The sequence below is a fragment of the Lycorma delicatula genome, chromosome 2 (assembly GCF_047948215.1).
Source record: "Lycorma delicatula isolate Av1 chromosome 2, ASM4794821v1, whole genome shotgun sequence".
NCBI lineage: Eukaryota > Metazoa > Arthropoda > Insecta > Hemiptera > Fulgoridae > Lycorma > Lycorma delicatula.
The window spans coordinates 95,853,975-95,879,617 of record NC_134456.1 but is presented as its reverse complement, the minus strand read 5'-3'; the positions used below and the strand labels follow the sequence as shown (position 1 = coordinate 95,879,617).

At 28.2% G+C, this 25,643-nt stretch overlaps 1 protein-coding gene across 5 annotated transcripts in view; it reads left to right on the top strand.

Moving 5' to 3' along the window:
- The window catches only part of LOC142319030 (serine/threonine-protein kinase VRK1-like), an 83,014-nt gene that overhangs the window by 43,643 nt on the left and 13,728 nt on the right, over positions 1–25,643 (top strand). For 2 of the 5 annotated variants that reach the window (XM_075355852.1, XM_075355856.1), the window contains 4 exons: positions 102–251; positions 1,817–1,969; positions 3,606–3,730; positions 8,328–8,464. In XM_075355852.1, coding sequence (XP_075211967.1) covers positions 102–251; positions 1,817–1,969; positions 3,606–3,730; positions 8,328–8,443 — 544 coding nt within the window. In that variant the 3' untranslated portion in view covers positions 8,444–8,464. Of the gene's footprint in view, positions 1–101; positions 252–1,816; positions 1,970–3,605; positions 3,731–8,327; positions 8,484–9,246; positions 9,417–15,297; positions 17,030–25,643 lie in introns of those variants that run through there. The other 3 variants (XM_075355851.1, XM_075355853.1, XM_075355854.1) reach the window with 3 other exon arrangements.

The following is a 25,643-nucleotide window of genomic DNA, read 5'->3' as shown; positions in this document are numbered from 1 at the left end:
ATACCCTTATATATATATATATTTTTTTTAATGGCAGTGATAATATTTATTTTTACAATTTATTTCTTTTTAGTTTTAATGAAGGGTTTATTTTTTTCTAGGATGACACGTAATGCTGTGTCTGCGTTGTCAAATGAGATGTCACTTCAAGATTTCGATTGGGCAATGGTTTTGGCTGGTGATCCTGAACAGAAATTTAGGAAAGATAAAGAAAAACAGACACCTAAGACTGATTTTGAATATTCTCCAAGGTCAGTCATTTATTAGTAAAGTATATAATTAAATTACTCTGTTGATTAACTGTTTCCTTTGTGAATGTCAAACTCATGATTTCCAGAGCCCAGCCCCAGTGCAAAATTATATTTAGGAAGATGGTTTAGTTTTGATGAATCTTATTCTGCGATCAGATCTTATTTCATTTTTTAGTTTGTTGTACCCTCCTAGGATTATTATTCCCACACCAGATCCAAGGATGAAGTTTTCCTAGACCTACATCAGATATCTAAAACCAGCATAGTGGCAAGTTTTTACAAATATACAAATTTTATCCTACTTACATATACCCTAAATGAATTTTGATTCTTAAATTATGTACATTGAGGCATTATCAGTGTTAAAAATACAGTGATAATGAGATTAGTTTCTAATAATAATAATAATAATTTACATGAATATCAGTAAATTAAAAATAAAGTAGATTATGGGAAAATCGTTTCATATAGATGTAAAATGCATGACATTTCTAGGTTACTGAATAAAATTTAACTTCCAGTGAATATCTTTTTATTTAAGAACATTTAATTTTTTTAGATAAATTATTTATCCCATAGGCTTAAATGAAGTTCATGAAAAATTCCAACCCATACTAGAATTTGAATCTTGGATTTCCTTGAAAGGCAAAAATGCTATTGGTTCACTGTCAGACAACTAGTGTTTAATTTTTTAAAAGCCATTTAACACTATATATTTTTTTCTGGACTGGTATTATTACACACCTACAAGTAGTTTTATTGATTAAATATTCCTGTGCAATAAATTTACCATTGAAAATGGTAAAATATAAATTTTCATCTTTTAAAATATGTTTGAGTAGATATGGATTAGTGTTTCAGTAGTTTAATTTAAAAAAAGAGAATTTTTTTTCAGTAGATTATTACATGAATTTCACAAAATAAAGTTGTTAATCGTAATAAAAAAATTAAAAATGTAATTATTTAGTTCACTAATTTCACTAATTTATTTAGTTTCAATTTTATTTTGGTACATAACATTGATTACTGTCATTTAATTGTTGTATGTTGTTGAGATTTGTAGGAGTTATTTATGAAATTAGAATTGATGTCAATTAGAGGGGGAAAGCGAAAATTATACTTTTTATTTCCTAACATAGCATTTTACATATGACCTGGAGTTTTAGACGAAGCATATTTTCAAACCTACACCAGACACATGCAGCTATTGGGTTTCTGCCTCAAAATTTCCATTAGTCTGCCCATCAAAGTTGTATGAATTGTGAAGTAAATAGTTTGACTGATATAAACTGTCAAATGTGACAAAGGTTATTAATTTGTAGTGCGTTTTAATTTACCAGTGAAATTTAGTGTATTTATGGATTAGTGGTTTATAATGAAAAGCTCACCTGAATGAGGTGAGTTAGATAATTATTTTTTGGCAAGTATGCGATTAGAATAATGGGTATTGTGGGATGTGTTAGTTTATTACAGAATATAGGTGACGAAGAAATTTCAGTCTACTGTAATTTTTTTTATTCTTCACAAACAGTATTTTATGTTTTGTTTTGTTTTTTTAATTACAGAATGGTTAAAGATTCTTCTTATTACATACCAGATGAAGATTCATGGGATAATCCTACTCCAGCAATGCTGCAAGTACTTACTCGAATGAAGCAAAGAGCAAAAGAAGCTGCTCTGGCTAATAATTCATCTAATAAGCGATCAAAGAGTGAGAGGTATAACCAGTTAAATGTTAATAAATGTAACTATTTTATACGTTGTTGAATGTATCTAATTTTAATTGTTACAGATAAGTAGATAATTGGCTGAAAAATTCCTTGAATCATCTTTTTCCTTTGTTTTTATTTGTTTTTACTCTCTTCAATTTTTTGAATGTGAAGGATCTTTTAAAGACTACGTTTTAATATTTATATCTAGTGGGATAATTTTTATTCTTCAAGTTTTGAAGATTTTAAAATTCACAAATTGTGTGAATTACGTAGCACAAACTATACAACAGAACTTATGTGTATAAAGACCTGGTGTATTTTTGTTTAAGTATTTTATTAATTTCGTCAGGTGTTAAAAACATGTTTCTGATCGGTTGTAATAGTAAACATCTTACAGATTAATTGTGGCAGTACTGCAATAGTGTTCGTATATTTATTTTATTTTGAACTTAAAAATCTGATAGAAATGAACTTATAAGTGCTTTTCATTTTTTATTAAAATTACTATGTTTGTTATTGTGAATATGTATATTTTATTTTATTAAATAAACCTTCTGGTAAGATTTATATTTTTTCTTTTTTTATTACTAACAAAATTGTTTTATATAAAACCTTAATTTTTTTTTTAATGTAAATAAATATTTTTTCTACTAATTGTACATTTTGTGTGAAATGTATTTATCAAACTGTTATATATTTTTTTTAATTATTATAGAGTCAAACTAATTTTATACTTTCAAGTCTGGTTATTTGGTGGTAATTATATTTGAAAATTTATAAATTTCTCATACTTGATTGTAGTTTAACGATTAAGTAGTCGATTAATTATTGGTGAACAGATTTTCTGTATTTTCTTTAATAGTAAGCAAGTTTTGAAGTTATATTTTTATATCGTCATACATGGTTTCTTTTAAAATTAAAAAATGAGATTGAATCAATAAAAATTACTTTTGCATTACTTGCAATGTGTTCATAGAAATTATATGTTTATTTTGTTAAATTTACCTAGTTATAAATGAATTATTTTATTTGTGTATATGTAATCTATTGTAATGGCAGACAAAATGATGCAGAGTAGGTCTACACCCTCTTCACAATTTCTGCTACTGTTTCGGCTTCGGCAGTTTCCAACCTCATCCGGTGTTATTGCACATCTTAGCTTCATACAAGCATATTTAAGGTATTAGAGAGTAAGTATTTCTTTAGGAATGTTGATGAAGATTGGAGGTTAGCCAGCTACATATTAAAAGTACAATTGCGTACAAAGATGTTTGAATATCTGGTGCTTCATTGTATTACATTTAGGTTTAGGTGATTGTATGGGTGTGTGCATGAATATTAATATGTTTTTGTTGTTAAATGAAAATTTATTAGTTTTTCCAGGTAGTTCTTCTCGTCAGGATTGCTTAATTCAGTGAGTAATTTGGGACGTCCTAAACTAGAATTGTAAACTAAAGTCATATTTAAAATATTTTTCCTTGATATTATTTTACAGTGTGAACCAAAATAGTCTAATTCATACTTTTTGTAGTGATGATTTTCCACCAATTAATAAGAATCACTCATTTAAAGCATATGTTTCAAATTTTAATAATATTTAATTAATAGCGTTTTGTTTGTGCTTTTTATTTCATTATTTTAGCAGTCGTTGCAGTAGTCCGACTGAGTGTACTAACAGTAATGCACTCACACCAGCTATGGAAGAAGTTATTAGACGGAGACACAGCGTTAATATTACAAGAACAACACGTTCTGCTTCTCGTAAAGGTTAGCAATTTATTTACAAATTATTCACTTTTATTTCTAATTTTGTTTTAAGTTTGTATTTTACCACAATATTACTGTACTGAGAAATTATAATTATCAATTTAGTATTGTATGTGTCTACTTTCAAGTATTTATTGAAAATGAAAAATAAAATAAAATTTAAAAAAGAATTAAAGCTGTTAAGTATATATATATATAAAGCATAAACAAAATTCAGCACAATCCACCAAAGTACAGAATCAATAAGATCTCTTACCTTATCTTATTATTTTTCTTTTTCTTTTTAATTCTCTTATTGATTCTGTACTTTGGTGGATTATGCTGAATTTTGTTTATGCTTTTGGTGTTAATTGGTGCAGAAGATATGGACAAAAAAAGAATTTAGTTTACTAAATTAATATATATATTATTTTTCTAAAGTCAGTACTCATTCCTCTGTACTAATATACAAATTATAAACCAAATTGATCCACCTAAGTACAGAAGTATTCATCAAATAAAATGACACTTAACTTATTTCATATTTTACAAAAACGTTTTCGTGGAAACCCACATCTTCAGTTGTGATTATTTTTTTTTAAACTGTTCGTATCAGACTTCATTCCAAACTTAAATACATTCAAATTAAACTGACCTTTTTGAGCCACATTAAGTACACCAAGGCTGAATGTCTAAGGAGAATGAATGTTCTTGAACTCATTTCATCTTGCAACTGGGGTGTTGATAAATCCATCATCCTGAACACGTACAGAAGCATTGTTCCTTCGAAGTTAGAATACGGTTCTGTACTGTATGACTGCAAAAGAGATAATTAAGGCCATACTTGACTCCTTGCACAATACCTGCATTCGCATGTCAATAGGGGCATTTGCCATTTCTCCTATACCAAGCTTACTGGTGGAATCCGATGAACTCCCATTGCATTACAGGAGGAAATACAAGACTATCAAACACGCGATCAACTGCTCATGGCAAATGACCAGACACGCTCACACTTCGCTACTTGAAGGAAGGACATCCTTACTGCAGTCTTTCAGCCTCAGGCTGGTTTGCTATCTCTAAGAACTAGATCTGCCTGCTCCAAAGATCCTTGAAAAGGGAATAGGATGCGGCGTCCCTTGGTTACACATGTCTCCAGAAATCATATACTTACAGTTTGGAAGTCGTAAACAGGACACAGGTTTCCAGTGTGCTAGAGACCAGTTTAACAACATGTCTAAGAAGTACAATGGATACACTCTCATCTACACAGATGACGGGTCTGTCTCAGCCAACGAGTGTGGCTGTTTTATTGTACTCCCTGACACCAAGATAAACTTAATGCCTGTTCTTCTGTGTCCTTTTGCGAGGCCTATGTCATTTACTCCGCCTTAAAAGTTATTGAAACCCGTAAGGATGACAGACTCCTAGTAATTACAGACTCTAGGAGTATACTTGAGAGCTTGAGCAGCAAACGTTCTGAATTCATCTTCCAGATTATTCATGATATCCTTTCAAGGATAAATAAGACTGTGGTACTGGAATGTGTTCCTGGCCATTGTGGCATCCTCTGGAACGAACGGGCTGTGAAGCTGCCAAGAGAGCTGCAATAAATGGCATCAGAGTACAATCGTCATGTGAGAGAGACTTCATGAAATCAGTCCATATAAAATGGCGGGCTCAGTGGAATAGGTTCTGGCTGCTGAGTCCTATGGCATTATATAACATTCGAGAGAATGTGCTCGAGAAACCTCCTTCTTTGAGCAGCAGAAGAGATCAAGTCATCTTAACTCGACTAAGGATTGGACACACCAGGCTTACCCATGCTCATTTACTTGGCTCTCCTCAGAAGATCTGTGAGGCTTGCGGGGTCAGTTGGTCTGTGCACCATCTGCTCTTTGATTGCCCACTCTTTGGAACCATCTGACAAAACTTAGACCTGGGTTTGGATATGAAATTTCTATTAAACCAGAATGAAGGTCAAAGGTAAAACGTCTGTTGTGGTTTCTCTACTACAGTGGAATGAAGAATACTATTTAGCGATTTTTGTCTGATTTATGTATTTTAACTTGCATTTATTGTTGTTACTTGCCTATGTTTATTCTTTATTGTTCCTGTTTATTTTTGTTGTTTTATATAATACTGCATGATGGTGTTACTTTAGTCGCTAATGATAGTAATTGTTGATGTAACTGTAAAAAAAAAGAAAAATATTAAAAACTACATGTATAAAATATGATGTCAAAGTTAGTAAAATCATTTCATTTATTTATTTTTTTTAAAAATAAAGCAGTATTACTGTTGATAAGTTTTATCTTTTTCAAATAACTCTTTTAAACTATTTTCTTTCAGCACAGTTTTCAAATACCAGATTTAAAGCTACAAATATCAAAATACCATATAATCAGTTAAAAATACAATAAAATAAATAAAACTATAGACAATGCCATTATTAATAACCTCATAAAAAAGGACCTTAGAAATTTGGGTACCATCTTCATTAATCAATAGTTAATATAATACATTTCATTAGACAGTTTATTGTTAAATGAACATGACAAAAATTTATATTTTGTAGTAGGTCAGTTGTGTTAATTGCAATGCCATTTACATTTTCCAGATTAAATCAAAATAAGCATTGAACTGCACAGTTCTTAAAACCAACTCTTGATTACCATAAATAAATACTTTGAAAACTTTTATAAAATTTTTAATAGCAGGAGCTTATACAGAGCGAGTCAAAAGTATGGAAACCCATCAACTTTAAAACCGTTTCAGATAGAATAGTGTAACTTTCAGGATAAGTGTCAGTCAGCTACTTTACCTTTTGACGAGAAATAGAATTTCAATCCCTTCTTGAGGGTTGGCCTAGGGGTTAATTCAAATATTTTAAATGATAACACCCTTTGTATGATTCATCATTTTAAAGGTCTCTTAAGACAAGAAAAATGGTATAAATAAAAAGTTTGTATGATGTCTGTACTCAAACGGTGGTGGGATGAAGTTTGGATTTTGAAAATTACTAAATGTAGTAACTTCAAATAACAAATTTAAATAAAAAGAAATTAAACTGAATTAAATCAAAATTTATTAAAAAAAAATTAGACTGGTACAATAACTTAATGAAAATGATCGAAAAATTCTGAGTTTTGCAAAATTATGCTGAACAATATTTGTGCAGATCCTAATTTATTAAACAACATAGTTTTTAGTGAAGAGGCTCCATTTTCTTTTTAAATGGCTATGTAAATTGCCAGTATGTAAATTGTCAATATTAATCCATATACACTGGTTTCGTGAGGCACATATACAGTATCCAGTCAAATTAAATGTATGAGCAGGTATTAGTAGACGATTAATAGGGGTCTATATTTATTGATGAAAATTTAAACACAGTGAAATGTGAGACTTTACTTCTTGACCATATCATTCCAAACATTCTAAACATTGTTGTCTCTGACTTCCAAAACATGTAGTTTCAACGAGATGACGCTTCTCCTCATTATGGTCTTGAGGTATGTGAAATTTTAAATGCATTTTTACCTGGAAGACATGTCTGAAGGGATAGAATATAATGGCCAGTGAGACTACCCAAATTGTCGCTATCAGATTACTTTCTATGGGGCTGCTTAAAAGGTATTGTTTATCATAATAAGCTCCAAGATATTGATGGTCTATTAAATAGAATTTGAAAAATCGGCTCAAAATATCACTAGGGAATCATTGAATAATACGGCATCATCCTTTTATTACAGACTGACACGTTGTCAAACAACAGAAGGAGAAGACATTTTGAACATTTATTAAAATGTAATGTAAGTAAATAAGCAAAGCTTGTGCTTAATAAATAGTTTTTTTTTTTTATTCCATTATATCCATTTAATCAAATTTTTATAAATTTATTTACTTCCAATTACAGTTACTTAAATTATCAGTGTAATTCTATTCAAAATCCAAACTTTAATCCCACCACCACTTTGGGTACAAATATTGTACAATCTTTTAATTTATACCATTTTTCTTGTCTTAAAGAGACCTTTAAAATGATTGCACAAAGGGTGTTACTATTTAGAATATTTGAGTTACAACCCCTGAGCCATCTCCCCAGAAGGGATTGAAATTCTATTTCTCGTCAAAAGGAAAAGTAGTTGACAGATACTTATCCCGAAAGTTACAGTATTCTTTCTGGAATGGCTTTAAAATTGTTGAGGAGGTTTCCGTATTATTGACTCGTTCTGTGTATAAATAGACTACTCTCAATCGCAGTGACCTGTGTATTTCAAGCTATTAGAGAATTCACGTTTCAGTTCACAATTTTGTGTTTACATTCTTGGATTCACTATATTTAAATATTTTCATTTTTTATTATTGTATTCTGCTAAACATTGGGTTTTAAAAAAAAATCTATTTTTTCTTAAAAGTATTTGTTAGAGAATCTGAATATAATTTTTAGACAGGGATTCTTCCAAAACTTTATTTTTGAAGTGTGATATTTTTGTCGTTTATTGGTTGTTATTTTGTTAAAGATAATTCTGTAACTTTATTGTGAATATTTTTACTGTTTGAAAAGTTGCTAATGGCAGTTAAACAATTTGTTTGTGCATTACTTGTGTTTCAGGTTGTAAAAGAAACTTGAATTTAAGTTTAACAACAGTTTTAATTAGCTCAGAAACAAAAACCGCTTTAACATCACAAAATAAACGTTCCACACGACTTAGTTCATTAAAAGGCTAAATATTTGTTTCTGTTTTAGAGGTAAGATATATTATTTATTTTGAACTCATTTTTGACAGTTTTCAATAATTTGTACATAAAATTATTTGTTAATATATGACAATGTAGCTCAGATTTTAACACGTACAAATTTATATCTTTATAATCTTTATATACATATATAACTTTTTTATTTTTGTTGTAAATTTTTATTTTTTGTTTAACTATAATTTGTACTGTACTTGTATATGTGCATTGTATTGTCATTATTATTATTTTATTTTATTTATTTTTTATAAATTGGATTTTTTCATTTCAGCTGAGAAGTTTGTGTATATTCTTTTTAATTTGAAAGTGTCCTTTCGGTAGATAAGACATATTGGTTTTCCGTGTTATTTTAAACAGTTGTGTTTAAGTTACAGTGAATGTTTTAAATTAACTTTGTGTTACTATTTTGTAGTAATTGAAAAATTATTAAAATCTTTTTTGATATAAATAAGTTTTTGAGCTGAAAAGTTCTCTAGATTAATTTTATTATGATTATTTTTTAAACACAGTTCATTTTCAGATAAATCTAGTTGTAAAAGCAAAGTTGTGTATGATTGAAATTTAAAAAATAATTTTTTTTTAATAAGTATTTCTGCAGTTTGATATTTATGCTTAGTCCACTTACACGTCATGTTGAAATTTGTAAAATTTGTCATTCCCACTAAGGACACTTTCAAAATTTCTATTGTTTTATCATTTTTAATAAGTGTACATTTAATTATAAAAAAATGAAATTGTTTTAAGTATGAAACGTTCTTTTGACATTTGGGTTTCAGTGCATCAATGTGAAAAAAAAACTTTAAAAGAGAATTAAAAATTTGATGTCAATATAATCAATAGCATATTGCATTAATGTGATTAATTATGATATAGTGTAATTAGATTACATAAGCATTTTTATATTAAATCATTCTTGTATGGTTTTTGAAATTTGCTTTATAAAGAAAATGGTAATTAAAAATAAAAATGAAGTTAATGGAATGACATGTTGAGAATTTTGTATTAGATGTTGAGCTTGAAATTATACAAGTTGACCACATATATGTAAAATTTAGTTTGTAATGAAAATAAAAAAATAATTTGAATTCTGTTACATCAGAGTGATGTGATGGGACCTGTCTTTTTGTTTAAATGAATTCTTATTACTACAAGAGGTAATTTATATACCTGACATGAAAACTATTTTTGAACACTGAAGCATTAATGTCTTCTTTCTTTTAGAATTAGTAGTTTTTTGTGTTTTTTTAATGAAAATGGATATGTGTTCAAAAATGTCAGGTGTATATATCTATACATACACACAAAAAACTACTAATTCTAAATATATATACTTTTTGGATATCTGGCCTTAAAAATCATATCGCATTAGTCCCACCTAAATTCAGAAAAAAACCTGAGGGGAAACTTTATAAAACATAATACTAATTAATTTAAAAAAAAAAAAATAGATTTGAATTTAAAGAACCCAATGAACAGATGAAAGAATAGTCATTTATTAGGTAGTTTTTTTTTATTAAACTGTCTTTCAACATGTCATTTTTTGTAGTATTTAATCCTTTGGAAACAACCTTAACAAATTTACTGTATGCAAAAAATCATCCCCCACAAGTCATGTGCATAAAAAAGACAGGTAGCCAAATAAGGTATAAAAGTACACTTTCTCGTGTTGTGAGTTACTTTTACAATTGTTTTTTTAGATTGTAGGGAAAATAATGCACTACTTTTATCATACTATCAGTGTTGTTTGACATTATTTTATTGTTAATTGGATATTTAATTGCCATCTTGCAAATGAACTTTAAATTTTTTTATCTCAAAAAGGAAAAATATTTTATGCTGGGAAAATTTTTATTTAATTCTGCATCAGTTTTGTGTATGTATACAAAGGTGTATCAAAATGTTTTTTTTATAAGATAAAAAGTATAAATTTTTGCATTACTTCGCCATGATTTTCACATTACTGACCAGTAATGCAAAAATCATAATATGATATGCTTGCATGTACATTTTGTAGCTGTTTTGTTAAATTCTCAACAGAAAAATTAAACACTGTATAAAAATTTGTATTTACTCAAATATACGTCAACCCTCCCCTGCCATTTTTTAATTTAATTTTCCAGAAAGAAGTTGGTAGAAATTTTTCCCCAACAAATAAAATTTGACCACCAATAAAAAATTAATTTCTAAATTTTTTATATATAACTGTAAAAAGTTAGACATACATTTTATTATACTATTTTGTAATATACATACTTTCTTAAATTTTATTCCTAGGCATTGAGTTTCAAAACTGTCCTTATCCAACATAAGTGATTGTTAGCAAATGATAAAAAAACCTCATAATGTTGTAAAGGTTTTTTATTGTGTTAACACTTTTATTACTTAAAAAATTGACTAAAAATTCCCAAAATATAAACAGAAAATGTTTTAGTACTCAACTGTGTGAGATATTTACAAAAGTATTTTGGTTAAAGACAGTTATGCCACAAACTTATGACAAAGGATAGTTCTGCAGCAACTACTACTGACTTCATTTTCATTTTTTTAAATTGTCATTTTATTTTCAAAATTATATAGTTAATATTCACACCTTATTTATTAAACAACATGTTTTAAAAGCTTTCAAATTAACTTGCACATAATATTAAAGATAAAAACATTACAAAGAACTTTGAACAAAAATTAGCAGTAGTACGAAGAACAATTTAAAAAAAAATGTTAAGAAAGGAGAAAAATTACATATTACACCACTAAACACACATCTTCATCGTTGATCTTGTGCTTCTCTGGATTGTCTTCTAGTGCTGTTATTTCTTCATTCTGCTGATAAAATCAATCACACTTTTGTAGTAATTAAGGTCATTGATACTTCTGGAGTCATGTCCAAAATATTTACTCAGAAGTTTGTCTACATTAGTTAACTTTGCTTGTTTAATGGGTACTTACTTTACTTGGTAATAATTTAATTATGTAATAATTTTCCTCGGTTAAGCACAGGTAGTTTCGCCCCCTGACTAAAACATTGCCTTTTTTTTTTCATAAAATTATTCTGCTCCTTAAAGAAAAATTGAAATGCCATTGCACTGGAGGTTTTAAAATGCCTTGTAAGGCATTTTTCTAGCCCATTACAGGAATATCTGAACCTAGTCTCTTTATAGGACCAAACTTTTTAAAAATATCATTATACTCTTCAGGACTGATAATATTTTCTGTATGTTTTATCTTTTTGATCTTGCCAAACACCCTGTCTGGTGGCAGAAATGAATGTCCCACTAATGGGAATATTACTTATATTGCTGTACACTGTTTAAAATACATCCAGCTAACTGTTCATTAACATGTCAATGAGAATTGAATTTTTGTTTTGACCTGGACACCCATCTGCAAAAAGTTGAATAATTTTGATGCCATTCAGGCTGACGCTATTAAGTGAATCAAAAATGTCAGATGCAATCTCATTGGCTCCTTTAAATCATTCATTTTCCAACCGTGAGTAAATAGTTATATGAGTAAATAAGCTAACTGGTCTAGAACTTTCGGGATTATGAATTTTTTTGACAGTCTAATGTTAAAACAAGACATACTCTATCATTGTCTTTCTTCAGCGAGTCATAAAAAGCCTTGTCTTTACTTTGCATACTCAAAATTTCAGAATTAAATCATTTTCATCACGCTACACACAGATTTAATAGTCTGAGAACAAAATTGTATACAAGTAGAACATTTGTCTGTTGCTTCCAACTTAAAACTGATTGAAATTGTGACCAAAAATGTCTCTGTAATAGTGAAATTTCACTTTAAAACAGCATCATGACTATGGTTGTATATATGCTACAACTACCTAATGCCTAAATAAGAAGGGAGATAGAGCCATGTTGTTTTTGATCTTGAGTAACAAGATTCAAGAGGGTTTAAAGTTTTTATAAATTCAATTACAGATTCTCTACATTTTTTGTAACTTTTGGCCGTCTGTTTCCTCCTCTATTTTCTTTTGGTGAATGAACATGATTTAAAAGACTTGTTCTGTACGATCTCTGTACTCCGAACCGTGTTATATTAAGTATGACAAAAACATGCTGGCACATGCCTGTAGTGATCCCTTTTTGGTTTCTAAAATACTTATTAGCAGACTTTTTCTAGAACTGTTTGGAACTTTTACTCAAGACTTCCATTTTGGGATGCACTGAGAAGTAAACTTCAAAATAAAGGCCTCTGGACTAGTTTATTAGAAGAATCATAAAAAGACCAATGGAACCGCCTGATGTCTTGCATACCGATTGTCATACATTTAAAGGTTTTTGTAAGATAACCACATGCTGCCCTACTTAGTAAACTCTTAGATTTATACCTGAAAAAATCAATAATAATTAGTATCCAGGAATTAGGAAGTTCACTAAGATATAACTAAATATAAGATTGAAGTACTGAAATTTAATTATGTAATTATGAAAAATAATTTGTAATTGTAACCTATATGTTATTGCTTTTTCTCTTTTCCATGTATGAACTTGTCTTTTTACTTTTCTACTTTTTTGATCTGTAACGCATTCAATTATTTTATCTTTCTCCATTCTACAATCTTTTCCGTAATGTAATATTACACTATTTTTATAAAAATCTGAAAACAAACAAGAGTACCCAGATAAAATCAGCTATAAAACCAATTTGAAAAAAAATTCAGTTGTACCAATTCAAAATAAAAATATAAATAATTATTTTAATAATAAAAACAATTATTTTATTATTTATTTAATAAATAGTACTCTTGTACTGATACAAAATAATACTTTAGTGTTTTATTTTGAAGTTACTTTTATAATGTAGGAAAGGCAGATTTATAGCAAAATATAAAAAATCCAATATGGAGATCATGGGAAAAGGATACTTTTGCTACAAACTATGTGACATGGAAAAGAAAAGTTCTGTTGCGACCATATGGAAGGATAAGGAAAGTTTTGAAAGCACAATCGATTTTTACATATGTTTTAAATTAGGAAAACTGTAGTTTTGAAACATCATTTCTACTGTAACAGATTTAGAGATGCCTACTGAATCATAACCCATGGCTAACTAATTTTTTAAATTTTTGAATAAGGACAGTTTTGAAACAAACATCTCATCTAAATATTATCACAATAAAAAATAAAAAATGTAAAATTGTGTATAACATTTTTAGTAAGAAATATTTTAGAATAAATATTAATGATTGCAGTTTTAAAATTTTTATTTAAATTGTTTTTGTACATTTTCATGAAAAAATTTCATTAAAAAATTCACTGCTACACATAAACATTAACACTATCATCATCACTACTGCTATCTAAAAAAAAGTTATTTTCATTATTTGATTCTTCATCCTACAGAATATAATCTTCAGTTCCATCTAATGTATTGCTAATGCAACATTTTTTAAATCCTTGTCTAATGCTGTCTGGTGTTATCAAGTTGCATGACTTTTTTAAGATTATCTTAGGCTTGTTGACAACTACATCTAAAACCTGTAACTCTGAAGTCATATAACCAGGTATAACGAAATCTGTGTTTAGTTATCATTACTAATTGTATTTAATTTTTTTACTTCAGATTTTACATTTTTGGTCGAATGACCCCTGAATGCAACGAATATTAACATGGATCGCTGTCTTAAGACCTAACTTTCTAGACAGATTGATTTAAGCCAATCTTTGACCAAAGACTTATCCATCCAACTTTTTTCATTAATTAGGTATTTTTATTAATAATAGTAACTGAAGATAGTTTAGTATAAATATCAACTGTAATAAATCCCCCATCATGAATATAGGAACAAAAATTAAATGCAAAACAACTTAAAAGCTAGGTCCCATCCAAATGTAAGTTGGCACCACACAAAGGTCGACTCTCCCATTTTACGGGAGAAGATGTAGGAAAATACCTTGATGTATATTCAGGCAAATATGGTATTTACAAAATTTTTGAACGCAGCCTTTTCTTCTCTATACAGAGATACTTTCATATATAAAAACAACCTTCTTTACACTTTACTTACTTTATTATTAATAATAATAAAACACCAATTTACTGATAATATGAATTCAAATCATGAAAATGAATAACAGAATTTCAAGAAAAATATACTTTATTGGTATTACTGTAATGAAATAACTATAAATATTCATGTTAGGCATTGATATCTTTTAGAAAAAAAAATGTAATTATAAAAAAGTTAATATAATTGTAAATCTATTTTTTTTTATAATAAAAAATCTCAATGTTTAGATTATGTACTGTGGAAATCATGGAAGCAATTGTTTCTAATTAAAGCTGCTACTGCATATTTGCTGGAGTTTATGTTCATACAACTTTTGCATTTAGGCATTCTGCATCTATTTTACCCAAATCTGCCAGTGTGTTTTGCCATCTGTACCCACATCTATAACTGGAGTGCTGCTTACAGAGTCATTCTACATCTCTTGGCCTCAATTTTAGAGCTAGGCCATTGACGTTTTCCTATCGCCGGTTCATACATCCTGCATAAAGCAACAGCAAGGTATTTTTGGAAATCTGCAAGGATCATGGTTTTTTTATTTCCGTGCTGGGACTTGAACACACATGTAGAGAAGCCAAGAAGTTGTCTTGTATAGGCGTTACAAGATCTTCATGTACCAATTCTTTGATCTCATTGTGATTTTACCTCCATACAGTGGTTGTATGCACGCATGATTTTAGGACAGTCAATAATTTCTGTTTTTTTTTTTTTGTTTTTCTTGCTATAGCATTTGATTTTTGCCAGTCGATGTATTCCAGCTAGTGTTGAAAGCAGAGTTATGAGTTTGTTGTCTTTCCAGATGATAGCTGAAATATCTACACCATCTACATGGCAACACATTCTTCCATTGTGGCTGGGGCTTTTTTCAATTCTTTTTCACTTGACAGATTCACACCTGGCAACCTGTTTCTCCTAACTGTTCCAAGAGCAAATAACCACAACGCTTAATGAAACAAGAAGAGAGATGAAGTGTAATGGTTTTCAAAGTACACTTAGTAACGGCAATTATCAGGTACTTTGCGCAATAAATGTACAACTACATTGGCTGATGTCCCTAGATCACATTCATGCGAGATGATTTTGTTCATTATTTTCTTTCCAAATTATAGGTGTAACTGGTTATATCACAAAGGAAAAATAATTTATACCCCCACTTGTGGGGTTTCATGAACAATATTGCTTGGTAAAATGATGTGCTTTGTTAGGACATAGTTGTTCATCGACCGATAAACTTTCTTCAGCTGGAATTGTAGCAAATGAAATGTGAAATCTCTCAATTACTGGATGAATTCGGCAAAGGCGGTTGTGGCCAGATACACCGCTTGCTTTAAATATTATATAAATCATTAAAATGTAAAAAGTGTTGATTTTCTCAAACATGTTCACATCCATTGTCTTCACAATAACTAAATATGCAGATTTTTGGAACACTGCTTTCGAATGTTAGGAAGATATTGATATCATTGTACAAATATCAATATAGTTCTTCATTTCAGTAGTAGTAATTTCAAAAGGTTTACTTGGATCTTAATCTAACACTATATTTCATAGTTTCTAACAATTCTGTACAGATGTGATTCACAAGGTCATCGATAAAAAGAAAAGAAAATATTCATATGAGTCTCCAATTTCAAAATTTCCTTGGGTAAGGGACAGTTTCCCAAGAAAAGTCATCAGAAACACCCAAATTTCCCTTTCCCCATTTTATATTATTAAATTTTAAGTTCTTAGCTTTATTTCCTTGAAGGGCTGATTGGTCCCCTAAATTAGAGTGGCCTGGGCTTGCCCTAGAAGGACCAATAACTGATAAATTGATCATATCATTGTTAGGTAAAATTACACCAACTGGCAGGTTATGAATTGAACCATTTATGACAAGTTGCTGGCTGTTGGGAAAATATTTATATTATCTAATGGGTAAGTCTTCTCATTTATAGGTCTAATCTCTACCGGTTCATCATCATTTAAATTTACTATAACCCCTTCACCTAATTCTAATTCCTGGAATAAGTTATCATTTTCAACAGCTAATAGTGCTGGCTCAAGATGGGGTTGGTTGATTTTTGTTTCATGATATACACTCTCTGAATTGGACTAGAGTTCATTTTCACTGTCAGATGCTAGATTTAAATAAAATAAAAATTCATCAGTTGTGAGCATGTTTTGTATCTCATAAACCTCTTTTCTTTACAGTATTTCCTATTTTAACCAACGGATAGTTTTTTATAAGTTCCAAATTTACAGTTATTTAGTCTTTCAAAACTACCCTACTTTAGATATCTATTATTGCATACTATAGCATATATGCAACACATAAAATCTAATAAATATTTATGTTCTGAAAAGAAATTCTTTACAAACATAAACATGATAAAAGTGTGTATGCTATTTTTTTAATGTCAGCAACAAAACACAATAATAAAAACCACTTTGAGAAAAATACAAACTTCACTAACTTGTAAATCTTTTACTCGCCTAGAATTTTAGGCATTTAAATAAAATAAACTGTGCTCCAAGTGAGAGTTTATGATACTAAGATATTCTTACTAGTTCAAATAAGCTGCAGTGTGCAGTAAAAATTAATATTTTTTGACTATTTAGTCAAATTTTATAATGTTACTTGTTGTGTTGCACATATGCAACAATGTGCAGTATAGGATTTAAACACTAACATGCATTGCAACAAAAACAGCTTACAGTAACAAAACTAAGAAAATATGTGACTGTCACCAACCTCTGAGATGCTCAGTTATTGAAATTGGTTTAAAACTAAAATTTAATCACATTAAAAATAAAAAAAATCAGTATAAATAATTACTAAAGTGAATTAAAAAAGTGTCCCAATTTGGACACCATTTTGTAAGCTTCTTATAAAACATCAAATTTAAATTATTCACAAAAATAACATTTTTAATGAATAAAAAAATTAACTTATTATTGTTGGGATTTGCGAAACAATGTACTAAGAGTATGCTGCTTAGTTTGCTCTCTCAAGTTTTACAAAAAAGAAGTTACAATAACTCAACACATCAAAAAATGTTACTAACAGCAATGAATAAATATACATTATTTATAAAAATATAAAAAAATGACCAATGATAAACACATTTGACTTTGAACACCCATAATTAGTATACTTGAATTTGTAGAACCACTATTACTTATCTACTTGTACATATCAGAATTTTACAAAATTTCTTATTAATACTTATAGTACTAAGGAATTGGCCAATCCAAAATTAATTCTAATTATAATTTTGAACATAATTTATCATTATAACATGTTACTTTTTTAATATTATTTTTTTTAATTAGTTTAATTTTTTTTAAATAGTCTACAGATAAGCAATTTTCTAATGGATCCATGAAATGTTTTAATGGAGAGACCTTTATTTAATATTAGTTTCTCATACCTGTATACCATATAAAACATAGATTGTAAATCTCAAAAACAGTTTTTCTCTAACGTAGTCACTGCATATTTTAAGAAAGAATTTGTGATAAGTAATGAATCATGTTGCGATTATCCACAATCTGTTTTTGAATAAATCAATTTAACTTCTGTGTTTAAAAATCATCCATCAACATATTAAGAAATTGATAAAATAAAATGTACAAAATACAAATAAATTAATCAATTTAGTTAAGCCTTATGATTTTAATTTGGGTCAAAATTTATAAAGGTTTCAAAAGTAATTATTATAGCTGCCTTTTTTTAATAAAAGCATAAACAAAGTGAATAAAATGTTAAGTTTTATTATTTCTGACTGGCTTTTACTAATTACTAAATTTAAAAGTATTACTTGAAAACCACATGTAATCATTTTTTTTACAGTAATTACTAAATTGAGATGAATAAACATTAGTAATTAATTCAAATTTAAAATAATGCTGAATGATTGTCAAGGTAGCTCAAGATCAAACTTGAAAATTACCAGAATTACTAGTTCATACTTAATTGATATAAATGGCTGTTTTCATGCAGGTAATAGTAAAACGTTCAAAGGTCATCGGAATATCAATGATGATTACAAACAGTTGCTGCATTTTGAAAAACATAGTGTTGAATATGTAACTGCTATGTTTTTACTGAATTCAGATGAAAAGAGGTGCAAGAAAAAATGGAAATTCTTTTGATATACCTTGCTGATCCTGGTTATCAAATCAGCGTGGGAGAGGATTTTGGAGTGTATAGGACAACTGTTTGCAAAACATTTAAATATGTGTTAAATCTTATCAACGACAAAGCTTCTTACTATACACATTTTCCAAAAAGTGCACATCAGCTCCATGCTGCTGATGCTAAGAGATATGGGCAGCTTGATTCAAATTCCCCCTTCAAAATTGATGAAAATGTTTCCTCACTATTATTGTTACTCTCATTCCACTACGATGAGCCTGCAGCTGCTGTAAATGCCTTGCGATATACTGTTACAAACTGGTTTTAATTATGTGCAGTTTTAACTTTAAAACACATTTAAAGACTAAATTGTAAAAATATTTTAGAAAAAATAATTTGACCTTTGTTAACATATAAATAAAATGGTTATATCTACATGTATTTCAGAATTTTTTTTAAATTTTGTAGTATTAAAGAATTTATAAATTAAAATATAATCTCAAAAGTTTTATGCCAAAAATGTTAATCAATAAACAGCTCCAATATGATTTTGATAGCTGACTACAGTAATATTATAATATTTTCCACGAGATAATAATTTTATAACCATAAAATATTATGTTATTTGTAAAAATAAAAATCAGGTTTTTCTTTCTTTCATTAACAATGCAGTCCAATGTTTGAATAATTTTACACTTTAAGAGAACAGATTATGATTTTGCTTGCTTTTGGACAGTATTATTTTCACCAATCACTTGTAAGTGTGATTTCTATTAACAAACTGATTGTGAAAAATATTAATATTTATAAACTTTGATTTATATGTGTAGTAATGGGTACCATGATTTGACTTCCGGAAAATTTTGACATATCTTCGTGTTTCACATCCCCAGACCCCAAAACCACCCTCAGCCCAAACGTTTATATATATATATATACACACATATATATTTCACTTTCTTGTGGACACGATAACAGCTGTAATTTTGCACCAATCACTTTCAAATTATTCCTTAAAAATAAGTTGTCCCAAAATCGAACCATAGGAGACTTTTTCGAAAAAACAAAATATAACTCCAACTTCCTTGTTAAGTAAAAATCGAATTCATTTGAAGTTCCTACTGTTCTTTGGATAAGGGCATAAAATTTATCTAAGTAAAGTTTTTAGATATCACCAAACATTGGTGCAAGGGCTGGATAAAATGGGATTTTGAATACAAAAAAATCATACATCCCTTAATAGGCACAGTATTGAATCGGTTTAAAGTGGTCTTTAGTCCTCTAAACATTACCTAAAACTTTTTGTCTGAAACAGTTTTTTATATGACCAACCCTTACATCAAGGGGTGGCCAAAATAAAATAAAAAAAATATCCCTGTAACTTTCTTATTAAGTAAAATTTCAAATTCATTTAAAGTTCCTATGATTTTTTGGCTTAGGAAACTTACCCAAAGAAAACAAATTTTACAAAAGTAAACAATTTTTGATATGACCAACCGTTATGGCAAGGGATGACCAAAATTTTGCTGGAATTGTAAGAAGATGGGGTTTGCCGTATGCTAAACAATTGAAACATTTTTTACATGCAACCATTGTCGTACTGAGTAAATTTGAAGTTTTTCTTAACTTAAAGGTTGAAATCTTTTTTATCCCCTACTTAGCACTGGTGAAATCTACCTCTGTCCTCCGATGTGCCAAAAGGGGTTTTTTTTAATGTATTATAGCACCGTGTAAGTTTGATGTTCCAGAAATGCATTTTATATCAATTTACTTTTGTGTAAAGGCCAGGTTAAGCTATTTGCTATAGTGTGAAGTTATGATTACTGAGGTGAACGCCTCTGATGAAACTAATTAAAGGTTGTATATAAATGTTTTTTATACATCAACAGTCATTTAATAGTTTTTCATATTGTAAACAATCAGTAGATTTACCAGAATGTTGGGTCACTTTTCTCATCCATTGATGTCACCATTAAAGAGTATTTTATTGCTTTAAAGATAATATTTTTAAGATAAATATTAATTTTTATTTTGTTACGTTTAATATCTTGAATTTCAAGATCATCCCAAATTTGAAAGGTTGAAAATGAGAGTTCTTAAAAACGATTTGTCAAATTCAGAGCAATACTGTATTTCTTTTATACATTTATGTACATATATTACACGGATAATAAAATGTACCAGATTCTTTAGATCTAATTTTTTTTTGTTTAAAAAATGTATAATTAATGCTTTGAATATTAATCCTGTTAAAATACAAACCAGATTATCCAAATTAATTGTAGCTGCTGTTGTCCAGGAAAGTAAAATTGGATTAACCAAAAAATATATTGCAAATCTATAATAAAAGTAAAGTAAATATGCAGATTTGTCTAAACTGACCAGTTGTTCCCAGTTAATAGCATTATTCTCTTCGTCATTCCATGTTTCATTAATTTTTATTTAAATGGGTGTTGAATATAGGTATGCTCTGAAGACGTCATTCGCATTTTATTATCGCTAGAATATAGTGGCTCAAACTTGTCCTGACATTATTGAGTTCTTTACCTCTGGAAATGGGGTTTTTATGTATATGTTAAATAGGCTTGAAATACTCTTTGGCTTGAAAATTGAAATATTCAAGCCCTCCATTTTATTTAGTGGGGTTAGATGATTTGGAGGAACAAGGATCTTTTGAATACCTTCAACGCAATTAACTTATTTATGTCCTGAAGGTAGTATACACTTTGAAGTGTAAGAGTTAAAATTATTGCAGTTTTTCAGTTTAATGCATCTTAACCAGGGGTATTATGGAATTTAGACCTCATTAAATATTATTGGTATAAGGTAAATAGTCTTTTGTTAGATTTTATTTATTTGTTAATAATCATTACTATGAAGGAATATCAGAGGGGGAAAATTAATATAGAAATTAGCCAGTGTGACAGTTCCCAAAGAAGTAAGCTTTTAAATTATAAGGACTTTTTCAGATTAATTCAGTAGTACATGATGTTACCCCAGAGAAATAAACTGATATAAACTCTGAATATGTACGTATTCATTGTACAATATTAAAATTCTAAGAATTGCTATAATAATTGTAAATTTGTGTTAGTTATTTTTATTAATACATCATTAATTTTTGAAATTATTCTGTACTGTATACAATTTTAATGTTACTTCTGACTACACAGCTAACTTAGTTTTTTTTACTAATTATTGATGCAATAATCCAAATTATTGACCTTTTTTTGTACTTATTAAATGGAAGTTCTGTAATTTATAAAAAATGTAATTACATTTTTCTATATCTCTAGTTTTAATGTTAGATCAAAATAAATTGCCAAAAATTGGACATACCTGAAAATAAACTTGCTTTAATGAACAGCACTCGGAGTTAATTTTTATTTATTTAAGTTTTCTATTTATATAGAAAGCTTTGTTTTAGATGTGCAGTTTTCCATTTTCATTGTGTGGATAAATATTATTTTTAATTTTTAGATTGTAATTTTTTTCTACAGCAACATGTTTTTTTTAAATCTATTTATAAGTGTAACCTGAGCATGGTTATAAAGTTAATGGAAGTATATTTTGAGTTGAAACTGTTTAGATAATTTATTTTCAATAATTATATTTACGTTAATATAAACATATTGTGTAATTATTGTTAACAGTTTACTGTATTGTATATATTTTTTCATAGCCTTAATGCGAGTAAATTTTTTTTTCTATAATATGAAATTTCTAACCAGTGTATTTTGATTGATATGTGTTCATTGTTATGAATTAAGATACATTTAAAAAATTTTCCTCTAATATATTTCTCATAGATAGACTGGTTTTATTTACTTTACTAACTTAATCTATTATCTAATCTATTTCTAGATTTTGCAACACTTTATTACAAGCATTTAATTTTATTTATAAGCAAGGACTGATTTATATCTGATGGATGATTGTTCCAGAAGTAAATTATTAGTTTACTTTTTAATTGATGATAGAGCACTGTTATAAGATTGTAATATTTTTTTCTATTTAACGTTATTACATTTTGAAATGCGTATCATCATCATTATGTAAAATCTAAGTGAGAGTCTTATTACCCGTTTTAGGGTTTCACATTTGTAAAGAAGAATTTATATTGAAAAGTTTCTATGATATAATTCTTGAGAGTACTATCATTTCTTTTAGTCTTTAATGAAAACTAAGTTTTATTTCTCCATGTATCAATAAATCTACCTTTAAATCAATTCATCATCGGTCACCCGATGATGAATTATTGATATTAATTAATCAATATTACTATGATTATTAACGTTAGCTTTATATTTTATTAAGTGTATACGTGCTGTAATTATTTATCTTTAAAACTAATTTTAATTAATTTGAGTGGCTGTGGTTGTGGTTAATGTGTTAGTGATAGACGTTTGAATATTTAAGGATGATTATCTGTAATTTTAATTCGTGTACCGCTGAAGAAGGCTGGAAAAAATATCCTATTTTAATTTCAGAGAATTAAGACTGATATTGTTTATATAAGACTGTATATGAGAACTTGAGTTTAAATGTTTAATAAATTTTGATAAGTTCTTGTCACGTCTTAATGACTTATATTGAATATTGTAGTCTTTCCTTTTAAAAAAACTAGATCTGCTCTCCCTATTAGTTGATAAATTTTCCTTTAATAAGGAAAAAGTCAGTTCATATTCTTGATTGGATTTTTTCCTGGTTATCATTAATTTACATTTGAATAATAGTATTGTGTTAGCTGTTTTCACTTAAAAAAAATAAAATAAGTTTTAAAAATCAATTTTCAGAGTAAGTTAACTTGTTAATGTTAAAGAAGGAACTGGCAAGATACTGACAAGGAAGGAACTGGCAAGAAGTATAATTTGTTTATATCCTTATCGATTAAAATGATAAACATACTTAGTTTCGGATTTTTTATTCCCAGAATAACAAAAATTAACCAAAACAAATTAAACAACTTAGAGTCGGACTAATTAGTAGATTAGGTAGTGGTGGGAAAAAACAATGTTTTTACTGTTTACACTAGTTTGATTTACAGAGTGTTTCACCAAGAAACAGAAAGAATTTCAGGATGAGTTCTACTAGTGAAAATAATGAAAAAAGTTTGTGTAAGCATGGATCTGGAAATGTTTTGTCAGTTTGTTATGGCTGGCAAAAGATTTCGCCATGATTCCTGAGCAAAAAGTGAAATAAAGCCATACTGAAATTCTTGGAACCCAAATTAAGGGATAAGCTTGATGGTTTCTTAGTTGACCAGATAAATTGAATAAAACAGGTTTCAAAACTCCACAGTGGTTTTTGAGAAAATTGGGCTAGAACACAAAATACTGTGGTGAAAACCTTGTTTTGTTATGTTTTATGTGCAATAACTTTGTTACATGGGTAATAAATGAGAATCATAAGATGAACAAAATCATAATTAAACTCTCTACGAGTTTTGTTTAAAAATTTTACTTATTTATTACTCATCTAACAAAGTTATTGCACGTAAAACATAAAAAATAGGGTTTTTACCTCAATGTTGTGCATTCTAATGTCCAGTTTTCTCAAAAACCATAAGAAACTATCAAGCTTACCCCGTAATTTGGGATCCTAGAACTTCAGTATGACTTTATTTTAGTGTTTGCTCAGGAATCGTGGTGAAATCTTTCGTCAGCCATAACTTGCTGGCAAAGCATTTCCAGATCCGTGTTTATATAAACTTTTTTCATTATTTTCACTGGTAGAACTCGTCCTGAAATTCTTTCCATTTCTTCATGAAACATAGTGTATGTGTTGGTTGCCTGATAAAAAACTTGAATCTACATAGTTTTCATGAGAATACATTCCTTGTATATGTTATTAATTAGCATTAACAGAAAGATGACCTTTCTGATTTAAAAATATTCATATAAATTAATCGCCTAGTAAGTTATAATCTATATAAGTAAAGTATGATATTTTTCCCAGCCTTCTTTTTTTGTTATGTTATTTATTTCTTAATACATATGCATAGTCGTTTGTATTATTTTTTTAGATTTAAGTGTAAGTTAACAGAGCAGCTGTTATTCATTGAACAGTGAGAACATAAAATAAAACTATTTGTGCGATATAATTTTACATTATTTTGTCATAAAGAAAGAGTGTTCTTTATATTTTATATATATTTTATAGTTAATTATCATTTAATTATTTTTTTAATGTTTATTTTGTGAATAAAGTGTAAAGAAAAAAAGTTTAAATCTACTGGAAGAGAAACGAAATGTTAATTATTTCTAACCAGTTATGTGTGTATTTAATAAAATGATCTAGTTTGAGTTATATTGTATAATTTTTTGAGAATTGTATTACAGAAAAAAGTATAATGAAATCTGTCAAATTTAGCAGTATGGTTTTATTTTTAAGTATTTTCTTCTAAAATAAACTCCAAAAAGTATTTATTTTGTTTAAAAACCTTAATTATTAATTATTATAATTTATAATTTGGCTTTGTAATTTAATTATTGTGATTATTTAATTCAAATAGAAGTAGAAAATATTGCTTAATATCTAGAAATATTTTTTTTTCATAATGGATGTAAACATGTTCCTAAGAGTGAAGTTTTTGTACTTAATATAATTGTTGTAGTATAGTATTTTATGTGTTTTGCCCATTAATATTACAAATAAATAGTAATTTACATTGTTATGTATTATGCTTAATAAAATATATTCAAACAAATAGTAATAGTCTTATGAATGCGGTTTTTATTTATAGATTGTGTACAGTATCAAAATAATTTGAGATCAGGAGAAAAATAATTATATTTTATAACTTAAAAAATATTTATCAGGACAAAGATTATTTTTATTAAAGAGATGTCATGATTTTCTCTTAGCCACCCTAGATTAACATTTTTTCATGGTGGAACTGAAATAAAAATGGATCAAAATCCCAGAGTACTATCCATTTCATGTTTACAAAATCAGTTGCAGAAATTATCTCAAGTTTTACAGAATGGTGATCGGATGAGTTATATCATGATATTTATATATAT